The following is a 20,797-nucleotide window of genomic DNA, read 5'->3' as shown; positions in this document are numbered from 1 at the left end:
TTGTGACCAGTTTCATAGTCTATATATTACATACGTGTATATATATATATATATATATATACACACACACATACAGTAAATATACATATGAAAATATATATCTATAACTTGAAATAATTATTTAATTTATTTTAATTTTATTGTTCGTTGACGATTAAAAACATCTTGACTTGTTAATTAAAGCCTACATTTTTTTTTTTGTAAAAAAAAAAAAATCCAAAGTTCGTTATAATGATTTTTTTTTTCATAGTGTTTAAAGTCTAAAAAGTCATAAAGTTTAACTTTATTTATACTGCCTTTTATAATGTTTTTGTTTTAATAAAGTCTATATTTTTATATCTTAATCCGTTATTAAAGGACAACTAATAAAGTTTAATACTGGCTTTTTATAATGTTTTTTTTTTTTTTTTTTAGTTAAAAAAAAAAAAAAAGCCTTTATTTGAAAAACCTTATATGCTGCCTATATTTATGCTGGCATCTTATTATAGTAATTTTTTTTATTTTAATTTTATTACTACTTTTTAGGTTAAGATTTCGGTTTTAATCTAAATCCATGCCATAAACTTCTATTTCCTAAACATATTGTCCCAAATATGTCAATATTTAATCATTAACCACAGTTCACTTTTTTACCTGTTATAATCTCGTTTGCATCTTTTGTGTAACCTTTTTAAATACTTCGTAAATTGGTGAATAGAGATCCTTACCTTAAATTAGATTCTGCGTTTTTAAGCGATTACGTGTGACCCGGCAAAAAAAAAAAAAAAAAAAAAATTGTTGGAAAGAACAAAAAAGCAATTAATTTAGAGTGAGGTGAGGAATAAGTTTTTTTTATATAAATTTAGCGTAAAATGATCCCCCCCCCCCCTTTCCCGGGTATTCTGACTATTTAGGACTGTTGACTAAAATATTTTTATCACTAACCCTAAGTCCGTAAATTCACATATAATCGCCTATAGAAACAAACCCCTCTCCCAAAGCAACCCTTAAAAAAATCAGAATTTATCTCCCATAGCAAAAAGAAAAAATACTGTTAACCAAAAATACTGCCCTAGAACGCTAGGATAGCTCAGGAAATTGAGAACTATTTTATGTTGAATTTATATGCGAAACTGATACTTTTGTATAAATTTTTATTTTTTTTTTTTAAGTAGAATCTCATTTTGTGCGAAGGTGCAGTTGAGATTTGCTATTTTGAAATAATATCAAACTTTTACTTATATTTCCTGAACATATTGTCCCATATGTCAAATTAACTTTTCTTTTTTAAATTAGCCATATTTTATTTATTTTTTAAAAGCTATTTTAATCGCATTTTTGTAATCACTTTTTTTTTTTTTTCTTTTTAATATTTCGTAGTTAAAATCTTGGTTCTCCTAAAATTAAAAATAAGATTGTGATGCGTTTATGCGATTACATAGAAACAGCCTGTGGCAATTAAACGAAACTACTAATAAATATTAGACTTTAGGGTAGGGGATCACTTTCGAATATAAATGTAACGTAAAATGATGACCCAGTTTGGGCCATGGAATCACCCAATTTCAACCAGACGGCGTTTTTAAGAACATAACCAGTGGTTATGATAACCACCACTTTATTTTTTCCCCACTTGCTAATTATTTGGTTCTGACTGTGGATATCCATCTGTACCATTTTTTTTTTTTTTTTTTTTTTTTTTTACTCCTATCATCATGAGTGACTGGTCCAAACAATTTGTTTCTTGTGACAGTCATGCCTAGATTTATTTTAACTGGCAAAAGGGTTAATTTATAAATCCATAGTTGTGGCTTGTCTTTTTCTTTTAATTTTCACATTTCGACTGATTTAATCCTCGCCCTCCTTCAGTTACATCATTTCGAACTGAATCCTTTATTTAATCGGTTTGTGCGTGGGGGGGGGGGTCTCATTTCGTCAGCCATGACCATATAGAAGTGTTATGTTATTTTAGTTATCGTCTGTAGTAGGGATTGAACCTTCAAACTGAAAGCTTAGAATCGCTTGCTAATGGACCCATTTTGCAACCGTTAGAGATGTTGATTACGAAAACATTTATTAATATAATTTATTGCTTTGATTCAAAATAACTATTAAGTTTACTGATTGAATAATTCTGTAAACTTAAATCGAATATAAATATTACTAATATTTATAGGATACCCCAAACCAGATGAAAAAGCTCAATAAACCAAATATGAAATGGAGCTTATTATAAAAGTATAAAATTTCAAGTGTGCAAAATAAGATTTACAAACAATTTTTTTGACAAAGAACACCCAATAAACAATTAGGATTTTACCCACCTGCATCATGTTCTGGATTTGAATTCCATCTAAATATCCTTTCACGTGAATTTCTGCAGTTTAGAAACTTTTTTCATTAACTTTTATGCAAATATGATTCGCCTCATTTTGCAGTTTTATTTTATGCGCTAAACAGAAAAATCATAGTTTAATTACAAGTAATATTTTTTCTAATATCTTTCCTCTGAAGAGAAGGCATTCTTTGAAATTCTGCGGAATAAGGAATTTCTAATTGTTCATTGGGTTTTCCTTGTAGAATAATAAATTGTTTGTAAATCCTAATCATAGGAGTATAAAGATATTAAAAGAATAAAAAAACAATGGTGCAGATGGATATCTACAGTCGGAACCAAATAATTTGCAAGTAAGAATATGAGAGAAAGAGAAGGAACAAACCAAGTCATACGTCCATCAAGGTTTCATCTTTACTGTAAGACTTAATCAAGAAGTCTTACAATAAAGATGAAACGTTGGTGGACGTGTGACTTGATGTGTTCCTTTTTTTTATCTCTATCTCGTCGCAATACTATTTCCATCATAACTACAAATTCTGAGGGAGGGGGTAAAATGACTTCTTTCCATCATCCGTCCTTACAATAGACCTTTTACTGTCATCGAAACCTGTGAGGATGGTCGTATGTGACTGCTTTTGATCCTAGCCCTTAGATGCAGGTTTTCCTTGGTCACTACATTTCATCAAATTTTTCTTTGCTCATTATCCTCGTTGATTTACAGTGCTATGTATCGGACTTAAGGGTTGGCAACAACAGGCAACTTTTCATACATACTCTCCATGAACCCAAAAGGGTTGACATTAGTCAGATTGTTTCTTACGCACTTGGGCCCAGTTTTTCATGGTCTACCACGCTCCCTGGTGCTTTAAGATATATCCCAGACACCAGGAAATCTCCTAAAGCAAATATCCAAAGTTTTCAGTTCCATTGTATGATTTTATACACATCATTTTATTTTAATAACTAGCTGTACCTGGCTAAGAATAAAAGAAAAATTATTTATGAAGAAATAGAAATTAATCAAATTATTTTGAAATAACAATTTTTTTTACTTTGATTTAGTACTTGGTGCTAATATTGATTAAAAGTAAATAAATATTAATGTGGAAACAAGGAATCACGTTTGAAGTCGCATGATTTAATACGTATTTATTTTTGAAGAACCCAAAAGAATGAATTGCACATAACTTCCCTTTAATCTGTTATGATGAGTATAGGAAAATGTTTTCTTAGCGGGAATAAATATTTTTGGTACAGTGGCATTTAAAAACAACTGGATTCTATTGACTCATCCGGACGGAAGCTGACAAAAATTGCTGGAATATGCCAAGCTCTGATCCAGTTGATCAGCCAATCAAAATAGTGATAAACAGACACGGTTAGGTTGTAAAAAGCAGAGCAGATGACTTTTGATAAATTGGAAGGAAAAAAAAATGTCAATTTTTTTAAAATTTTAATCAGTCATAATAATGAAGCACATGACAATAAATTTAACCAGGCTGGATGAAATATTACAGACACTGGAGTAAGTCCTAAAATATTGTCCAAAAAAAAACAAATTAATACCATCAGAATTGAGGTGCAGGATACATGGCAGGAACTGCAGTGTAAAAAAAAGGTGGGGAGCACAATCCCCCCCCCCCCCCCAACAAAAAAAATGAATGAACCGGTGCCTTACAGTAGTACAGTAGTCCCTTACTTTTTAATCACAGAAAAAAAAACGTTTCTACATGTTTACACAAAATGAAACCATATATATTCATGAAACATAGGAAAGTTGAATACTTTGTGATAAACTCCATCTGTTACTTGATCAGCCTGCGTCATAGTTGTTTCTAGAAATTATCTTCACTTTTTACATCCTTTCATTTACTCTTACATTTTATCCTGGAAATTTGACTTGCACAAATGTTTCATATACAGAGGATAGAAAGGTTTATCACTCTCTAACATTATCTATTTTCCCAGAACTCAAAATTACTGTCAAAGCTGTTTTTATAGGTGAAATGCTACTCGAACACCATTGTTCAACCTTCCATCGTTCATAATTGCGTACAAATTACAATAAATTTTAACTGCTCCCTCATTTTCACTTTCCTCCTAATATCAGACCAAAATGTATTCACAGAATGAGATTAACTGCATATCAATTACACAGATGATCACTATGGCTAAAAATAAACTTCAGAATTTTACAATTATATTAACAAACAACTCATTGTCAGTCATGGTGTCTTCTTCGCTTATCAATTTCTTTCATTTCTTTGAATTTTAAACCAAATTTTAATTTGTACTTTTTCCATTTGGGTTGTGACTAGTAGACTACAGAATTTGTGTACAATCCAATATATATATATATATATATATATATATATATATATATATATATATATATATATATATATATATATATATAAAATGTCCATGCATGATAATCATGCAATTGACACAAAACTTGATGCACTTCCTCTATAGTGCAATCATACTTCTCTCTGACTAGCTCAACATTTACTTCTCTCAATGTAGGCAGGTAATTGACCAGCTCAGGTTAGTGATCACCATACTATCCTGGATACAAAACATCTTACTGACACCAGAGTTTCCGTGACTCTTTATCATTTGATAGAGCTTGCGCGAGTCCTTACATACTGCAGTTCTTTCTCTGTAAATGCATGTTGACATTTATTATGGTCTGCTTGAATTGCCAGAGATGCTTGCCATTGTAAAACTCAGAAATTCTTGCCACTCTTTCCGTCTCTACAAGTTTCACTGGCAATGTGTGATTCTCAAATACATTTGCTGCCTCAGCTGTGATGGATTCGCTCCACTTTAGTTGTAGCACAATAACAGGCTGGTAACATGGAAACTGGTGGCCCATGTTAAATAGGATGCTACGTTGTGTTTGCTGTCCATATCACTTTTATTCTCATTAACCTTGCCTACAATAAACCCTTCACTGCCACCACTAAAATAAAGTGGTAATACCTGAGAGGATGACTCCTTAAATTGAACAGATACTACACTTTTGATTCTAGCCTTGAGCTGCACTGTCCATTTTCACTGCTTTTCAAGTCATTTTTTTTTTTTTTTTTTGAGAGGAAATCATTTTCAAATTATCTGAATAAAATTGTGTGACGACTTGTGTGTTTTTTGCTTCTATAGGAGTCATACGTTATTTAACAAAATTTAGTTATGTAAATGCGAGTTTGTCAACATTTGTTTCCTTAAGGGTTTTTTCCTACAAAAAAAATATAATACAAAATACATGCTCAATTATACCTTTGTTTGAAAAATGAATTGTTTGGTTCTGATTAGCCACAATATCTGTCTTAGCTATCCGTATCTTAACCCTCTCACTTTATGTTGATTCAATCCTTCTCTAATATTAATGCCCCTGTGGGCATTTAAAAACAGTAACGTTTTTAGTGTAATTTCATTTACGTGTACAAACCCATATGTAAATTAGATGGCGAAAGGAATCTCTCTACTTCTATAAAATAATGATAATATAGATACAGAATATTTTCAGTTAGGCAAAATAGAATGTACCCCCCCCCCTTGCTGGAGATTAGGTATCCTAGCAGATACCAAACATTCATTGTTTCCAACCAAGAAATCGTTTTAGGATTCTAACCATCCCTTTAAGTGCCAGTGTTTGTATTTGGTTCACTGAGTATATTCACTGGGTAGTTTTTGAAATTCTTTTTCATGAGCCATGATTACTGGAACAATGAAGATCTACGCAAGATTCCAATTTCTTTTCGTGTTATGCATAAAACCTTGGCATTTAGTTATTTTTTCCTCTTTGCTCTGTTTCAACCAACAACATTAGGGACACTGACGTCAACTAGGGTTACTACTTTCTCCCTCTTGTCCCATATTAAGATACAACATAGTTTTTCTATTGCAGAAAAAGCAGTAGTTAGTGAGTTTGCATGTCCAGCTAAACGTCCAAAACTATTAACGAAAGACACACAAAGTTAATATTTTCTTGATTGGCATTACCACGGATGTATAATATTTGGAGATAGAGGAGAGCTAGAAGTTTTAATATAAAGATGTTACACACCTATTTAACTTCTATTTATTTATTTTTTCATGGCCCTGGATGATGCTGAGTAGCCTTACTAGTATAATATATAATAGAATAAATAATGGTTGTGACTAAATGGGTCAGAGGTATGTGTATTAGTTCAATAATAATTTTGATTGGTCATACACTGCTCGTTTGCCAGTTATTATACCAACTAAGGTCCATCCTTAACATCATTCAAGCAACCTATGGATTGCCCTAAACTACCCAACCTTTTGTCTGGATGGGACATTACCTTCTTCTGGAGTAAGGATTCCCCTACCCCGACCTCCAATCATCTTGAAACATTGCTACTGTGAAAACCAATTTGGACTATTTTTTTGTATCTAACCCTTGGGGGTGCTGGTTCTCCCTATTTCATCTTGTGCCACATGTTGCTGCAGTGCAAGTCAATGATTGAACAATAATTAAATTTAACTTTCAGAATACTGTTTTAAAAAAATAGGGAAATTAACTTTTTTCAACCAAAACAAGGCATATTGCCACTTGGACATAATGGACTACTATTTGTGATCATAGCTACAGGGACACTATGTAGGGAGTTGAGCAGTGAGATGTCTGTTCACATTGCATTCAATTTCTGTAGGTCAGTACAGTTAGGAAGCAGGAAACAGTCCCAGGGAAGAAACTATTACTTTCCGGCATCTAAGGACCTCTGCAGTGAAGGGGTGGGAATATGCTGCTTGTCAAGTCAGTCGGGAGGATATTTATGTCAAGGGGGTACAAGTGCTATGAGTTCATCATAGCACATTCTATTAAAATATTTGTAAAATGGGCACAGGGATGCGATATTGTGGTGATGGGATAAGAGTTAGAGCTTGCTTTACAGTGCTGCAACAATGCTCCATGCGTACGTGACCAATGTCTCCTAAAAATGCACCCTAAACAGTGTAGATTTTAACAAATTTGGAAACAAAAGTGTTTTTTTTTGTTTTTTTATGATAAAATGAGTAGCTTTTTCATATGCATTGCTAAACAAAAGCAGAACGGTACTGCTAATCACAAATCAACTATAATTCTTTGTTTTTTATTTGATACTTTTAAAGACTCCAAAATGACTTCCGGTTTTGAATAGTCACAATTGTCCAGTTTTCAAGAGTCGCATTATCCATTACTTTTTTTAAAATGATTATTAAAATGGCTGACTTATGGTTACTTTAGTGACTCTTTGAAATTAATTCTTTTTTTTCCTAACAAGTCCTCATTAATCGATGCTAAGAGCCACTGAAAAATAAGGGTTAATGACATTGCAATGACACGTGTTGATGTTAGATTTGAAAAGAACCTTATTGTAATCGTTGGAGAAGCAATCATAAGTTGTTGGAAAGAAACTTCATGAAAGTTTCATTTGATTTTTGATACACAAAGGAAGAAAGGTAGTAGTGTATCAAAAGTTGGGTACTTTCTGGAGTGATAGAATGATCCAACCCTGTTACTAGCCAACTTAGCAATTGATTTGATGTCTTCCTTTTTAAATCTGGAATGAAAGTCTCCATAATTCATCAAAACGTAGGACTTCATGAAGGATAGAGCCATTCAATTCAAATGGGGCAAAAACATGGATCTGAGCATTGGTGACAAAAGCATGGAAGCTTGGTTTTAAAGGTGTTACATGTAACCAGTCATCCCCTCCACCATGAGTTGTTTTTCAGTTTGGTAATACCATGATACTTATACCAGGGATGTGACTTGTCTAACCAGGGATGTGACTTGTCTATTCTTTATCTATACTCGTATAATCTCAAAAAAAAAAGCAAATTTGGGCTTAGATTATTAACTCCTTCTATAGACAGGAGTTATCTCCCCCTTTCTTTTTTTTTTCTTTTTTTTTTTAAGGCTCCCCTCAGTTTTTCATCACTGTTTGGTTAAAAACAATTTTTTCCTCATTTTCTTTTACCGTTTTTCTCTTTTGCCTTGCCTTTTTTCTCCGTCTTATGATAGTTATCTCTGAAAATGTAGGTTAAAACTTTAAATGATTCATGATAGGAGGGTAGGGAAATTAGTTAATTTTTGTTTCATCAAAGAATTTTCTCTCCAACCACAACCCACATATGCACACCTTTTGTCTTTTAATTTTGACTTGGTTGAAACTGATGTTTGTTTGTTTGTTTGTTTTGTTTTTTGTTTTTCTGAAAAATTGACCTGTCAACTGAAATCCAATGTAAATTTTTGTTTTACCAAGATTTTAATTTGACTAATTAAACATTTTACAAATTATTTTGAATTTGTTGTGACTACTTATCACTAACGCATCATCCAGGTTGTTGTGTTTCTCTCAACATATGCAGCGGGTGGTCAGCTCAATTCCAGCTATTTTTGTTGACTGCTCCCATTCTTGTCATGTTGTTAAAATAAAAGAATATTTTAACATAGTGATTATAGTTTTTATTTTATAAAAATTTTTTTTTGAAGTAATTGTTATAAAATATAAATGATGCTCAAATCATAATCTACATTGCTTTTTTTTTTTTGCTTTTTTTTCTTTTAAATCTATTTTAATTTTCTCCATTATATAAAAAAATAATTTTCGTTACTAAGTTTTACTATTTTCTGAAAATCCATTTATAATTTTTTTCTTTCTTCTGTCAACGTAGACATGGACGACAGCAATGTCGGTGAGTACTTTTGTCTTTCTTTTTTCTTTTTTTTTTTTTTTTTTTTTTTTTTTTTTTTTCTTTTGTGTTGTTCAGAAGATGCCAAGTCATTTGTCTGCGACAACAGTAATTTATTTTAAAGACTTGTTTATAACAATAGTCAGTATTTTAACTTTGACTGATCTACATTAAACAGAAAATATACATCTCGAGAATATGTTTGTGGTGCAATAATTCTGGAAATGTACAGAATTCTGAATAAAAAAACTGTTCTGGATATTTAAGAAGATAATTGAAAATGTGTTGAGTTTTTGCTCTACGACCTGCTTCATGTGAATCTCGTCTGGGGCTTGTACAGAATTTCAAACTGGACTTTTTATTTATTCACTATTTTCTTGGGTATGACCTTAAAACATTCGGGGAATGTGGAGTTGCCCTTTAGTTTTTTGCAGGTCCACTTTAGTCTGAAGTGGCAGTACCTGTTAGGGCATCTGATGTTACTAGATTAGACTGTCTGAAGATTCTGAGTGCCCCCCCCAATGTAAACACATAATTTTTGTGAAATATTAAACAGTATTATACTCTGTAAATATTAGCGCGTTACTTATAGAAAAATAAACTGCAGAAGCACCTGTTAAACTGCACAGGTTCTATAATTGAATACCCCTCAAAAAAAGGGAACGAAAAACAATGTTTTTTGTTAACTGCTCGTGAAGACTTACTGACAGCAGTATTTTTACTATTAAATGAGGTGAAAACTATTTTTTTTATTTGATGAAAAGTATTTGTTCTGATTACTATTAAATGAGGTGAAAACTATATTTTATGAAAAATATTTCTTGTCATTTGAAATGTCTATGTATTCATACACCTTGTGAAACGTCAAGTGACTACGCATGCGCATTTCAGTAAGAAACCGATCGTGTGTAGCGTAAACGAAGGTGGTGAAATGGAGCAAAGTAGTCCCAGGTTCCAGGGGTTCATACCATTCAAACGGTAAATTTGCAACAAATTTGATTATCAGATTAGTTGTCAGCAACCTCAAATACCCCTAGAGGACCAAATTATATATATATATATATATATATATTTTTTTTAATGCCTCCAATAATTGATAATCGAAAAAATCCAATTAAAGAAAGGAACAGTCGTGTTTTGACCTTTTAACATCACATCACAAGACTAGTTTGGCATATAAAATCAACAGGTTCTTTGCTAAAACGGGACCAAATACAAAATGAATGTTTCTGTTTAGAGCATAATTGAACCATTATACACAACTCCCAGTGAACTGCGGTGGGTCCCAGACAATCAATTTGATTGAAAAATGGTTGATTTCACCGATTTTGATGACAATAAAAGTATTGGAAATGCGGAACATTCGTTGATCCTCATTTAATTTTGGGCAATGCCAAGTCTCTCTGTTAGTGTGTGTGTGTGTGTGTGTGTGTGTGTGTGTGTGTGTGTGTGTGTGTGTGTGTATATATATATATATATATATATATATATATATAGTGTGTGTGTTTCATATTGATTTTTATGAAGGAATATATTTTGGTAAAATAGTTAATGGAAAGGCGTTCAGGGAAATAAACATTTATCAGTCTTATTGCTCAAAAGAAATAGTGTTTTTATCCCTTCTCTTAATCTTTCTTTCTAAACTAAAAATTTGATTTAAAATTGACATATTTCTATTAGTAATTTGTTGCTTAATTTTCTTTTTTAACTTCAGCATATGAATTGGCAAAAAATTAATCTAAATATTTGGACAAAAGGTTTTTATTTACCAATTCTGAAAGATAATACTAGATTGAGTAAAAGTAGATATACTATGACGTTATGGAAAAAGACTACATAATACTAGATTAAGTAAAAGTAGATATATTATGACGTTATGGAAAAAGACTACATAATACTAGATTTAATATCTGAGTAATAACCCCCCCCCCCATCCCCCAAAAATGACAGGAACATGTTATAAATCGATATAAACACTATTTGGATTTAATTTATTACCTTTTAAAATGGTTAAAAAAATATATATATATTAGAACAATTAATAGAAATGAATGTGTAACAAATTCAATTTATTCACTTTTATTTTATTGAGACCATCTCACAGTGGGCCCAGAGGTGGAAATAGGCCAAAAAAATATTCTCTCATTTTTGTTCACAATTAGCATATTCCAAATCTGCATTAAATTTCCTAAAAAACAAAAAAAAAAGAGTCCAGAGCTCAACTAGAAGTTGTTTTATGATATTTTGAAGTTGCCCAGATCGCGAAAACTTTCACGCGCGCACTGTAACAAAGAGATTGCTGCTCTAAATCCAAGCGTTTGCAAAAAAAATACCCTAAAATGGCCAAAAATTGCTATAAAAGACAGTTTATTCTTTTTCTATGGGTTTGTGGTTGTGAAGGGATCATACCAGAAGAATAATTGCTTTCAAAAGATTAGAGTATATGAAAAATTCAGCATTTCATGGAGAAATTTGAGAAAAATTCGCATATAAATTGCTGTTTTTCGGGGGTTGAAATTGACTAAACTGGGACCTTCAATCCAAAATAAGTCAAAAACAGCTATTCCTCACATATCAAAGTATAGTATTTTCTGAAAGTACAATCTTTACACTTTCAGAATCTGGCAGTTTTATGATGTGACTCTTAGCCGTTTTTTAGTTTATTGCTGATCAATTTCAGAGCCAATGTCACAGGTTTCGGATGAAAAAAATCAGAGCTCCAATAACTCAACGCAGCAAAAATCCCCAAAAATTACACTAAGGGACAAAAAAAAAGATTTAACATGTTCCTGATTGTTTTAGGAGAGTGGGAGGAGCATATAAAGAGGATAATTGGTCTTAAGGCAATGTAAAAAAGGAGAAATTGGGGAATTTTTCTCTAAAATCTGACAAAAATAGCATTATTTCCTCCCTATTTTCCCCTAAAAGACAAAAATTTTCCACAAAAAAAAAAAAGGAAAACTCAAAGAATAATCAATATAACCTCTAAACAATATTGTTAGCTACATCCTAGCCAATTTCTACCATGCTTTTAAGTTGATTTATTTCCATTTGTAGCCATTTTCAAGAAATCATATTTGAAAATTCGAAGGTGTAGAATAAAGGGCATTATTGCAAACTTTTAATTCACATATCTCGACATCCGTACAATCTTTTTCAATTCTCTAAAAAGCAGTATATTTGTGGATTGAAACTCTTAATGCAATGAATAATTGAGCCAAGACCCTCCAGCTCTTGACTTGAAATTGATGGATCAACCATACACCAAATTCATGCCGCACACTTCGACCATTGTTTCTAATCAGGGAGTCTGAAACTGATGAGGATCTCCTGAATCTCGTAATACCCACAACAGACAAGGCACGCTCTGAGCTGAAAGAAGGTGTGTGTGTGTGAAATATCAGGAGGACAATGCTGTTAATGTGAAGGTAACCATTCATGACTCAATGAAAGATCTCAAATTCAAGAGACATATATCTGGTTTAGGTGGAGCTGATTGCATCCTTTGTATCAGTCAAACGAAAGATTGGACAAATCGCGAAAAAGTTTCTGTAGGATTTCCAATTGAAAGGTCTGCAGAGGAAACGTGGAAGCTTTATGAACAGTTGGTTAATGAAGAGGGCGATGTGCCTACTGAAGCAGGAGACTTTGAAGTTCGTCAAGGGCTTACTAAAAAACCACTTACCACATCGGACCAAACAAACATCTGCGTCACCCATTCATACATTAATGTCACCACATGGTTTTTGAAAGTTCTGTATCGATGTCATATAGATTACAAGAATTGGGTCCAGAAATCTGGACCACTTGGTGAACCAATTCGGCAATCCAGAGAAAGAGTACTTGATGTGATTCTTCATGCCACAGGACTTTACCTCTATCGATGTAACAAAGCAAATGGAAAAGGTGGGACATCAACAGATGGTAACCAGGGGAGACGATTTTTCTCTGAGGAGGTATTCGGTGCCATCACAGAGTTGCTCTCGGGTCGTTCCTCCATTAAACATCAAGAAAACATTCTCCTTCTGCATCGCCAACTTTCCACCATTCTGTCTGTTGTGTCGTCTACACAGAAAGTTGACTTGACCAAGCTCAAGGACTTATGTGACATAGCTACATACAACATAATCGACAATTTTCCTTGGATCAGGATCAACCAAACTTTGCATGGAACACTTCATCACTCAGTCGAGTTGATTGGTTTGAATGACGGTCACGGTCTTGGAGGTATGTCTGAGGAATGCTTAGAAGCCAACAACAAAGATATTCAGAACTATCTCCAGTTTTTGTCTTGGAAAATCTCACCTATTGCACAGTTGACAGATGTGATGAGCAGGTTATTATAATGATCTGATTCTGTCATATGTCAGTTGAGTGCACGAATCCAGCATCCGAAATATTGCACAGCACAGAATGTGGTGCCACTGATCACACTATTCGTTCACATGCTAGACTGTTCAACCAAAAAGAGATGGTATTATTCTCTTGTAGAGGATATTCTTTTGAATTAATGCAATGCTATTGTCTACCATGAAATGGGTATTGTTCTGCATAGATTTCACTGACCCATGTATTGGTAAGAGTCGTTTTATTCGTTGTTTCCCTAGTATATTGTAAATCATATTTGCAATGCCTTGTTCAGCTTGTTGAAATGCTTTGTCTCTTTTCTTGATCTTTTTTCTCTTTGATCTTAGCCATTAGTTTCAGAAAAATGAAATGAATGGATCGAAAGTTACAGGCCCAAATGTGTCATGTTCGACCAATTTAGGGCATTTTGACCTATTGTGGCCCTCTCAAGGACCCCAGAACTTACTGAAAATGGGCAAACAGTGCAGTTTCAGGTGTAAAACATCCATTTTTGAGTTCAGCACCATGGAAAACCACTAAATAGACATACATATCAATAATTTTCAAAAATCTGAGAATGTTACATTTCCCCTTATAAAAGTGTAACTCCATGCAAAATTTCAGAAAAATACAATGGATAGTCATTGAGAATTTTGGAATGCACGCACGAAGGTGAATTATAAGGTCCAAATCCGACTAAAGTTGGGGATATTCTTGGACCCCAAAATGGGAAAAATAGCCTGGAAACCATTTTATTTATGCTCCAATAGTACCCAATGTTGTAAATGATTATTCTGACGTAATAAGCTTTTTTTAGGTCGCATAAGTCAGTAAAATCTGTGTTACAATCCTATTTCCAAAGTTTCGCGATCTGGGCCCACTGTGCATCTAATTAATACTTCTAAATAAATATTATTTTTCTGGAATTTTTTAATTTTTTGAAATGACGATTATTCGCATTCTTCAGACCACTGTTTTTATCTTTAATGATATTCACGTAACGCTTTGGTCGATGTAACCTCTGACCTTCTTTGAGTGTATCTTGTTGAACTTGCGGAATCTGCACGGAATTTCAAACAATCCTTTATTTCATCCACAGGGGTAGTATGCTCTTGTTCTGTTAGTCATGACTGGGTAGATGTCTTGATGTCTTACAATTGTATTTTGAGTGTTGCCCCTACTGAGGATTGACCCTTCAACTTCCAGAAAAGTGTAACGTTACAACTGAATTTTGCTGTAGAAGGTTGGAGGTTACATTGTTTAAAACGTTGTGAGAATAACACTAGAGATGAGAACATTAGTCTGAAGAATCCAAATACTCCAAATTTTATTTTATATACAGAAAGTTATTGAATTACCACCCTCCTACTGACATGGAGTCTTTCTGAAACCCTTTCTCCTACTTCAGAAGTATTTTTGTTGGTCTGGTGGAGGACACCCGACCACCAGAGAACAAAAATGGGGTAATAAAGATATGGTTGGATGGGGCTATAAATTCTATCTGACCATCTACAAATGTGGAGAGGGGGGGGGGGTCTTTTCAAACCAGTGCAGCGTAAAGGATCTTGCAGGGTTTAAAAATAATGCAAATGACTTCAAAGAGAGAAAAAGAATACAGAATTTGCAGTTAAAAAAACAACTTTTTGACTTTAAAATTTTCAGCAACTCTCTGAATGCCCAATATAATTTATGATGCAAAAAGGTTTTAAATTTCTAAGCTTTTATGTTGATTATTTTGGGTTTTTTTCTATGTTTTCTTCACTTCATTTGATTAATTCCACTCTAAAATTGATTTGATGTCTTCAAGGAAAAATTATTGGTGATTTAAAAAAGATGAATGGTACCAAAAAAATGGGTAATTCGTTTTTTTTTTTTTTTATACTAACTTTTAATTTTTAATTCGTTCTTAGTGAAATGACAATCCTCGATAACTTTATCACATCACCCGGTGTTGGAATTTAAGGTGCTGCGAGTGTCTCGGATTCTGGGCTGAGCAACACCGAACAACGTAAATACGTTTATAATTTTGTGCAAACTCATGTAAAAAAAAAGTAATGGTTTTCAAGTTTTCTCAGTGGGCAAATAGAATGGAGTGCCATTTTGAATCATATACTGTGAAATTTGTTTAAACTTTGTGTCAGCATGCAAAAGCGTCATCATTTACTCCTCTTTTAAAAAAAATGTAATACTTGTTTATACTAAAATGACATGACCTGACATAAAATTTGAATCATATGCATTGTGGTTACTGAGGATTGTTACATTTACTCCTTATTGCTTTTTGTTTCATTTTATCTTAACTGATATAACAAAGTAGTCGGAAGATCCCAGTGGAAACAACAGAGGATGAACATAGTTCAGGGGTAGTTATGAGAAAAAGGTTTGGGAACTTTTATACTGACCGTCAGTGTCGGTCACACAGGTAGGTTCGTGAACAATCTGAGTTAGGCCATAAGCAATGGAGAAATCATGACAGAATCTCTCCTCATCAATTGTCTTTTTTGAGTGGGCTAACCATTCCACATTGTGAACATTAAAATCTCCACAGACGTGAATGTTAAACGAAGAATGAGCAGACAGGATGCGGTCAATTTTCTCAGATATGCTCTTAAAAAGTAACTGTTGTGGGGGTGATAGAGGGCAAATTTAAATGCAGTAGTGTGAGCAAGTGCAACCTATAAGCACATATAGAGTAATTTAGGATCTTCTCTGGAGACGTCCTTACCACACGGAAAGTCATCTTCAATGTAGGCACATATTCCATGCCCATGGCGATCTTGGGGGTCAGATTTTGATGCTAAGTTAGAGTAGCCTTTAATTACGAACTCCTCTAGGGAAATAGTCGGTCCAATGTCAGTTTTGCTTAGGAATAATAGATCTGATTTGATCTTCTGTAATTGGGTTTCAACCTCTGGAAGGTTGCAACATAGACCCCTGATGTTGGAGAAGGAGACATGGTAGTGGGAGTCTACATTGGAAGTTGGAGTTCTGGGTTTAATCATGTATTTTTTCTGGAGACTTTTTATGATAGTTTTAAGATTTGTGGAACAGGTCGACGGACTTGGTTAGGGCAGAAAGGGAAAGAGAGAGAAAAAAAAAAACAAAGAACTATAATTTTTTTTTTTTTTTTTTATTTCGTAGCCCATGATAAAGTAAAGCCATAACAATTACCCACTAATATGGCATCGAAAAGCCCCACCAGAAGCTACTGCATGGTCCAGAATCCATTTACTAAATGGCAATACAGCAGCCCCAGTACTTTCCATCTGTTGATAGGACGACCTCCTTAGTGGTTAATCCAAGGTTCAGGTCTCTAACAGGCGGATAACGTCAGCCCAGTTAAAATGTTTACTTCCTGCACCCTTATTAGTGACATATTTTTGAGGTTTATGACTGTTTGTGAAAAAAATATAAATTTCCTCAAAACCTTTGATCTTGATGGAGGGGAGATGGTTTCAAATGATCTGAAATAACAGCAAGGGGAGACTTGATTCCAAATATTTCTTATATATCATACCTCCTCTCTTTTGGAAATAGGGTACGATTATGAATATCTCCAGTATTAAAAAATCCTTATACACTGTGAAATTTACTTAATGTATGAAAAGCAAAGAGATCATCTTACACAAGAAATATTTGGAATCAAGTCTCCCCTTGTTATTTCAGATCATTTGAAACAACAGCAACAAGTTTTAGTCTCCCCTCCATCAAGGCCAGAAGTTTTAAGGAAATATCAGATATTTTGTAATTCATATGCAAAACCAGAAAAAAAAATGACTGACTGAAACATTTTGTGGCTGTAAAAAGTGTCAAAAATAGGCTCTGGATGATGGATAATGTGCTACCTAAAAGGCAAATGTCATAGCCCACTACACAATTCAGGTCATTACCTTTCCAATGAGCCTTCATTTGTTAAATTCTGATCAATAGTCACTGAGATTTCAAACATAAAATTGTCAGAAAAGGTGGTGTGTGTGTGTGTGTGTGTAATACGTAAATATATATAAAGTGGCCTGGCAAGGCCACAGGGGAGACATCCAAGTAAAGAAAAACTCTAAGCAAAATTAATCACAAATCAGCAAACTGAAGCTGGCCTACCAGAACACTATATATATACAAATGCAGGCAAATTTGGGCATATTTTATTGGTTTGAAAATGAAGGTTCTGTTTTACCAATTGTCATAAAATTTTAACCATAGAATAGTATTATAATCTTCGAAAAGCCTGCAAATTTTCATGTTTCATCCCATAAAACCAAAGATATGAGGATTTCAGTATTCAATTTGGCTAAGAGTATATATACCACCTTTTTTGGCAATTTTATAAGCTTTAAATCTGAAGTTTTTTTGTTTTCTTTTAATTCTATGATTAAAATTTTATGACAATTGGTAAAAAAGAACCTGTATTTTCAAACCAATAGAATATGCCCAAATTTGTCTACATTTGTATATATAGTGTCCTGGCACACCAGCGTCAGTTTTGTTGCTTTATGATGAATTTTGTTTAGGGTTTTTTTTTTTTTTTTTTTTTTTTTTTTGCTTGGTCGTCTCCCCTGTGGACTTGCCAGGCCACTAAAATATTTAATTTTGCTGGGTAATATCCGGTTGTGTTCTTAAAAAATAGTTCAAACTGATTACATATCAATATTTGCTAGCTTAGTTTTGCTGTCAAGTGTTTTAATTGGTTAATCATCATTTCTGACCAATAGCAGTGTTTGATTCAAATTAATGGTAACCTAAACCTGAAAATGTTTTCAAATTCATCTTAATTTTAACATACATTTTTACATGGTAGTGTGGCCAGTTTTTAGAAAATGACTTCCAAACTAACCTATTTTTGGCCATCCTTTCGCTTAAACCCTTCCATATCACTTCCTCCAATGTTTTTCTTGGTCTTCCCCTGCCAACTGGCCTGGCTACCTCAACTGTTTTAAATCTAACCTAAGCACTCAGACTTATTCTTTGCAAGCCTCTTTTACTGCATACATCTTCTTATATGATCAAGATGTTAATCTTCCTCTGAAACTTTCAGGCATAAATTTATCTTTAAGACTCATTATGCATCCAGCACATCATTCTCATATTATTTCTGCCCATGCAACACATATCCCCAACCCTCACTCTGGTTTCACATCTTGATTCAATCTCTACAACTGCAGATAAACCTACTCTTTACTCTATAAGCTTTCTTCAATTTAAAATCGCTAATTACTGGTTTCTGCAGTGTGATAATTTCTTTGACAGGTTAATTACTTTCATGTCACCAGAGAGAGCTTTGTCCTTTTTTCTTTAACAACAAATTGAATCTTTGTTCTTCCGGATCCATATTTAACCCAACTTATTTCTTTATCAGTATTTGCAGTCAACATGTCCATGGCAAGACTAAATTCTAACATTTCTTTCTCCTTTTGTATTCCTATCAGCGTATCCATTTCCCTCTGTGCACACGTCAAAAACAACCAAATATTTTTCCAACATAACCATTCAAAATTTCTGCCACGACAAGTATTCTTTGTAGACAATAATTTCATTGATTAATGTTGTTTCTTAAAATAATTTTTTTTATGATTCATTCCAAATGTAAAGAATTTTAAGAAATCTAAATAAATTAAATTTTTCCGCATCCACTGAAAAGTCATGTTTACAGAATATTAATGTTAAGCAACGTACATGTTTAAAAATCTTTTAAAATTAATTCCTATTTGAACCAAAATATTCTGTCACAATCTAACCAATACTGTAACACCAAAGAGGGGCCACATTAGATCAGTAGGGTCGATGTGACGTTTTTTTGTGTTAAATGTAATATTCAATCCCGTGCGAACACCGGTTACAGAAAAAAAAATTTTTTTTTTTTTTAGTTAATATTTTTATGCGTCAAAATCTTGTTGTTGAGATACCATACGGTCGGGGGATAAAAATAGAAATCGCATGCTAAACTTCAAAGCGAAAGATTACTTAAAACATTTTTTAACCAAAATACGCTCGCGTTTGAACTAAACGAGCCAACACAAAATATTCCGAAACAGAGATTGGAAATGTCGGTCGGCTTGAAATGTGTTGTTTGACAGGTGAAATGTTGGATCGTTTTTGATCTGAGAAACACACACACACACACACGAAACAGATCAGGCCTGATAAAAGAATTAATGACATCAGCCCAAGGTTCGACATGAATTGTTTTTCAATATGACTTATCTAAAAATGTCTTTTGGCAAATTGTTTTGGGCGCTAAGGGGAATTCTGACATGTAAAGAATATTTCTTTTAAAAATCACACGGATGTTTTTACAAAACAAATAATTCAAAGGGGAAAGAAGATCAAACGGATATTTTTAAATAGATGAAAGCTGGTGATCTATTACAAGCTAAAAAATAATATTTCCTCTGATTATCAGTTGATAATATGGAAAAAAACCATTATCGAGAAGGCGAGGTCAGGCAAGTTGGGGAGGGGTCAATTTGATTTTGGAAATTGGGGGCGGAAAAATAATACCTGCCACAGGCCAAATTGACCAATGAGAAGGAATCAGGTGGATTGTTATCAATCAATTTGATTGGTCGAAGACGAACGTAGGCGTCGTCATTATTCAAGGGTTTTACTATATAAGATCTGTAGAACTCGATTTAATCAGATAGAAGACAGAGAGAGACCTATTGAGAGACAGAGATAAAGGTCTCGGTAGAGGAATCCAGCCACCCAACTTCTCTCTCCCCCTCGCTGGTCGCCAGAGAGCTCAATTTGCAACTTAATAGAATTCAGAGGACCTAGGAAGAGACCAGCCAGAACACCTTAACGATAATTACAACGGTCCGCGACTCCGACCGAGTATTTCAACAACAAGAAGCTCATTCACAAATCTAATTGCTTGTTTCCATTTAATCTTCAATTGTACATACGTCTGTAGATAATCATTTATGAATTTCCTAAATACATTATATATCAACCAACCTCCAGAGTTTGTTTGCTGATGTGCTGTTGTTCCATGTAACTTTATTTCTTTTACTCGCCACTTGTGACCCCGTTCCCGTCAACGAACACCCAGTCAACAGGACGACCAACTAGACGATCAAGAAGAACAGGCCTTGAGGACCGTGCAACCGAGAAGAGTCCTCCAACGCCTTGACGAGGACTCACTGGTTGACGCGACGTACCAACGGTTGGCAGACCTGGTTGCCCAGTCGACATAATTAATTACCCGGTGACTAGGATAGTCATAATTGGGCATCGACCCAGGGTTAAGATCATAACTGGACCGCGATCAGAGGTTTAAGGTCGTGTACGGTCACGTTTCAAGGTCACAATACCAAGTAAATATTATTTTAAACTTTTGTACAGTAAATACAGTTTAAAATAAACTAGCAAAGCACCGGTCGCTTTATTTCCCTTTGTAGTTTTTATTTATTCAAACTATTATTCTCATCTTAG

At 33.7% G+C, this 20,797-nt stretch overlaps 1 protein-coding gene across 2 annotated transcripts in view; it reads left to right on the top strand.

Moving 5' to 3' along the window:
- The window catches only part of LOC145266463 (eukaryotic peptide chain release factor GTP-binding subunit ERF3A-like), a 45,807-nt gene that overhangs the window by 674 nt on the left and 24,336 nt on the right, over window positions 1–20,797 (top strand). Inside the window, exon 2 of one of the 2 annotated variants that reach the window (XM_080122144.1) lies at window positions 9,005–9,025. In XM_080122144.1, the coding sequence (XP_079978270.1) occupies window positions 9,005–9,025 (21 nt within the window). Of the gene's footprint in view, window positions 1–9,004; window positions 9,026–15,205; window positions 15,225–20,797 lie in introns of those variants that run through there. The other variant, XM_080122145.1, reaches the window with a different exon arrangement.

This window comes from Euprymna scolopes, chromosome 41, assembly GCF_053919585.1.
Source record: "Euprymna scolopes isolate OS-2025 chromosome 41, ASM5391958v1, whole genome shotgun sequence".
Classification (NCBI taxonomy): Eukaryota; Metazoa; Mollusca; class Cephalopoda; order Sepiida; family Sepiolidae; genus Euprymna; species Euprymna scolopes.
The sequence above is the reverse complement of the archived record's forward strand: the minus strand, read 5'-3'. Positions and strand labels throughout refer to the sequence as shown.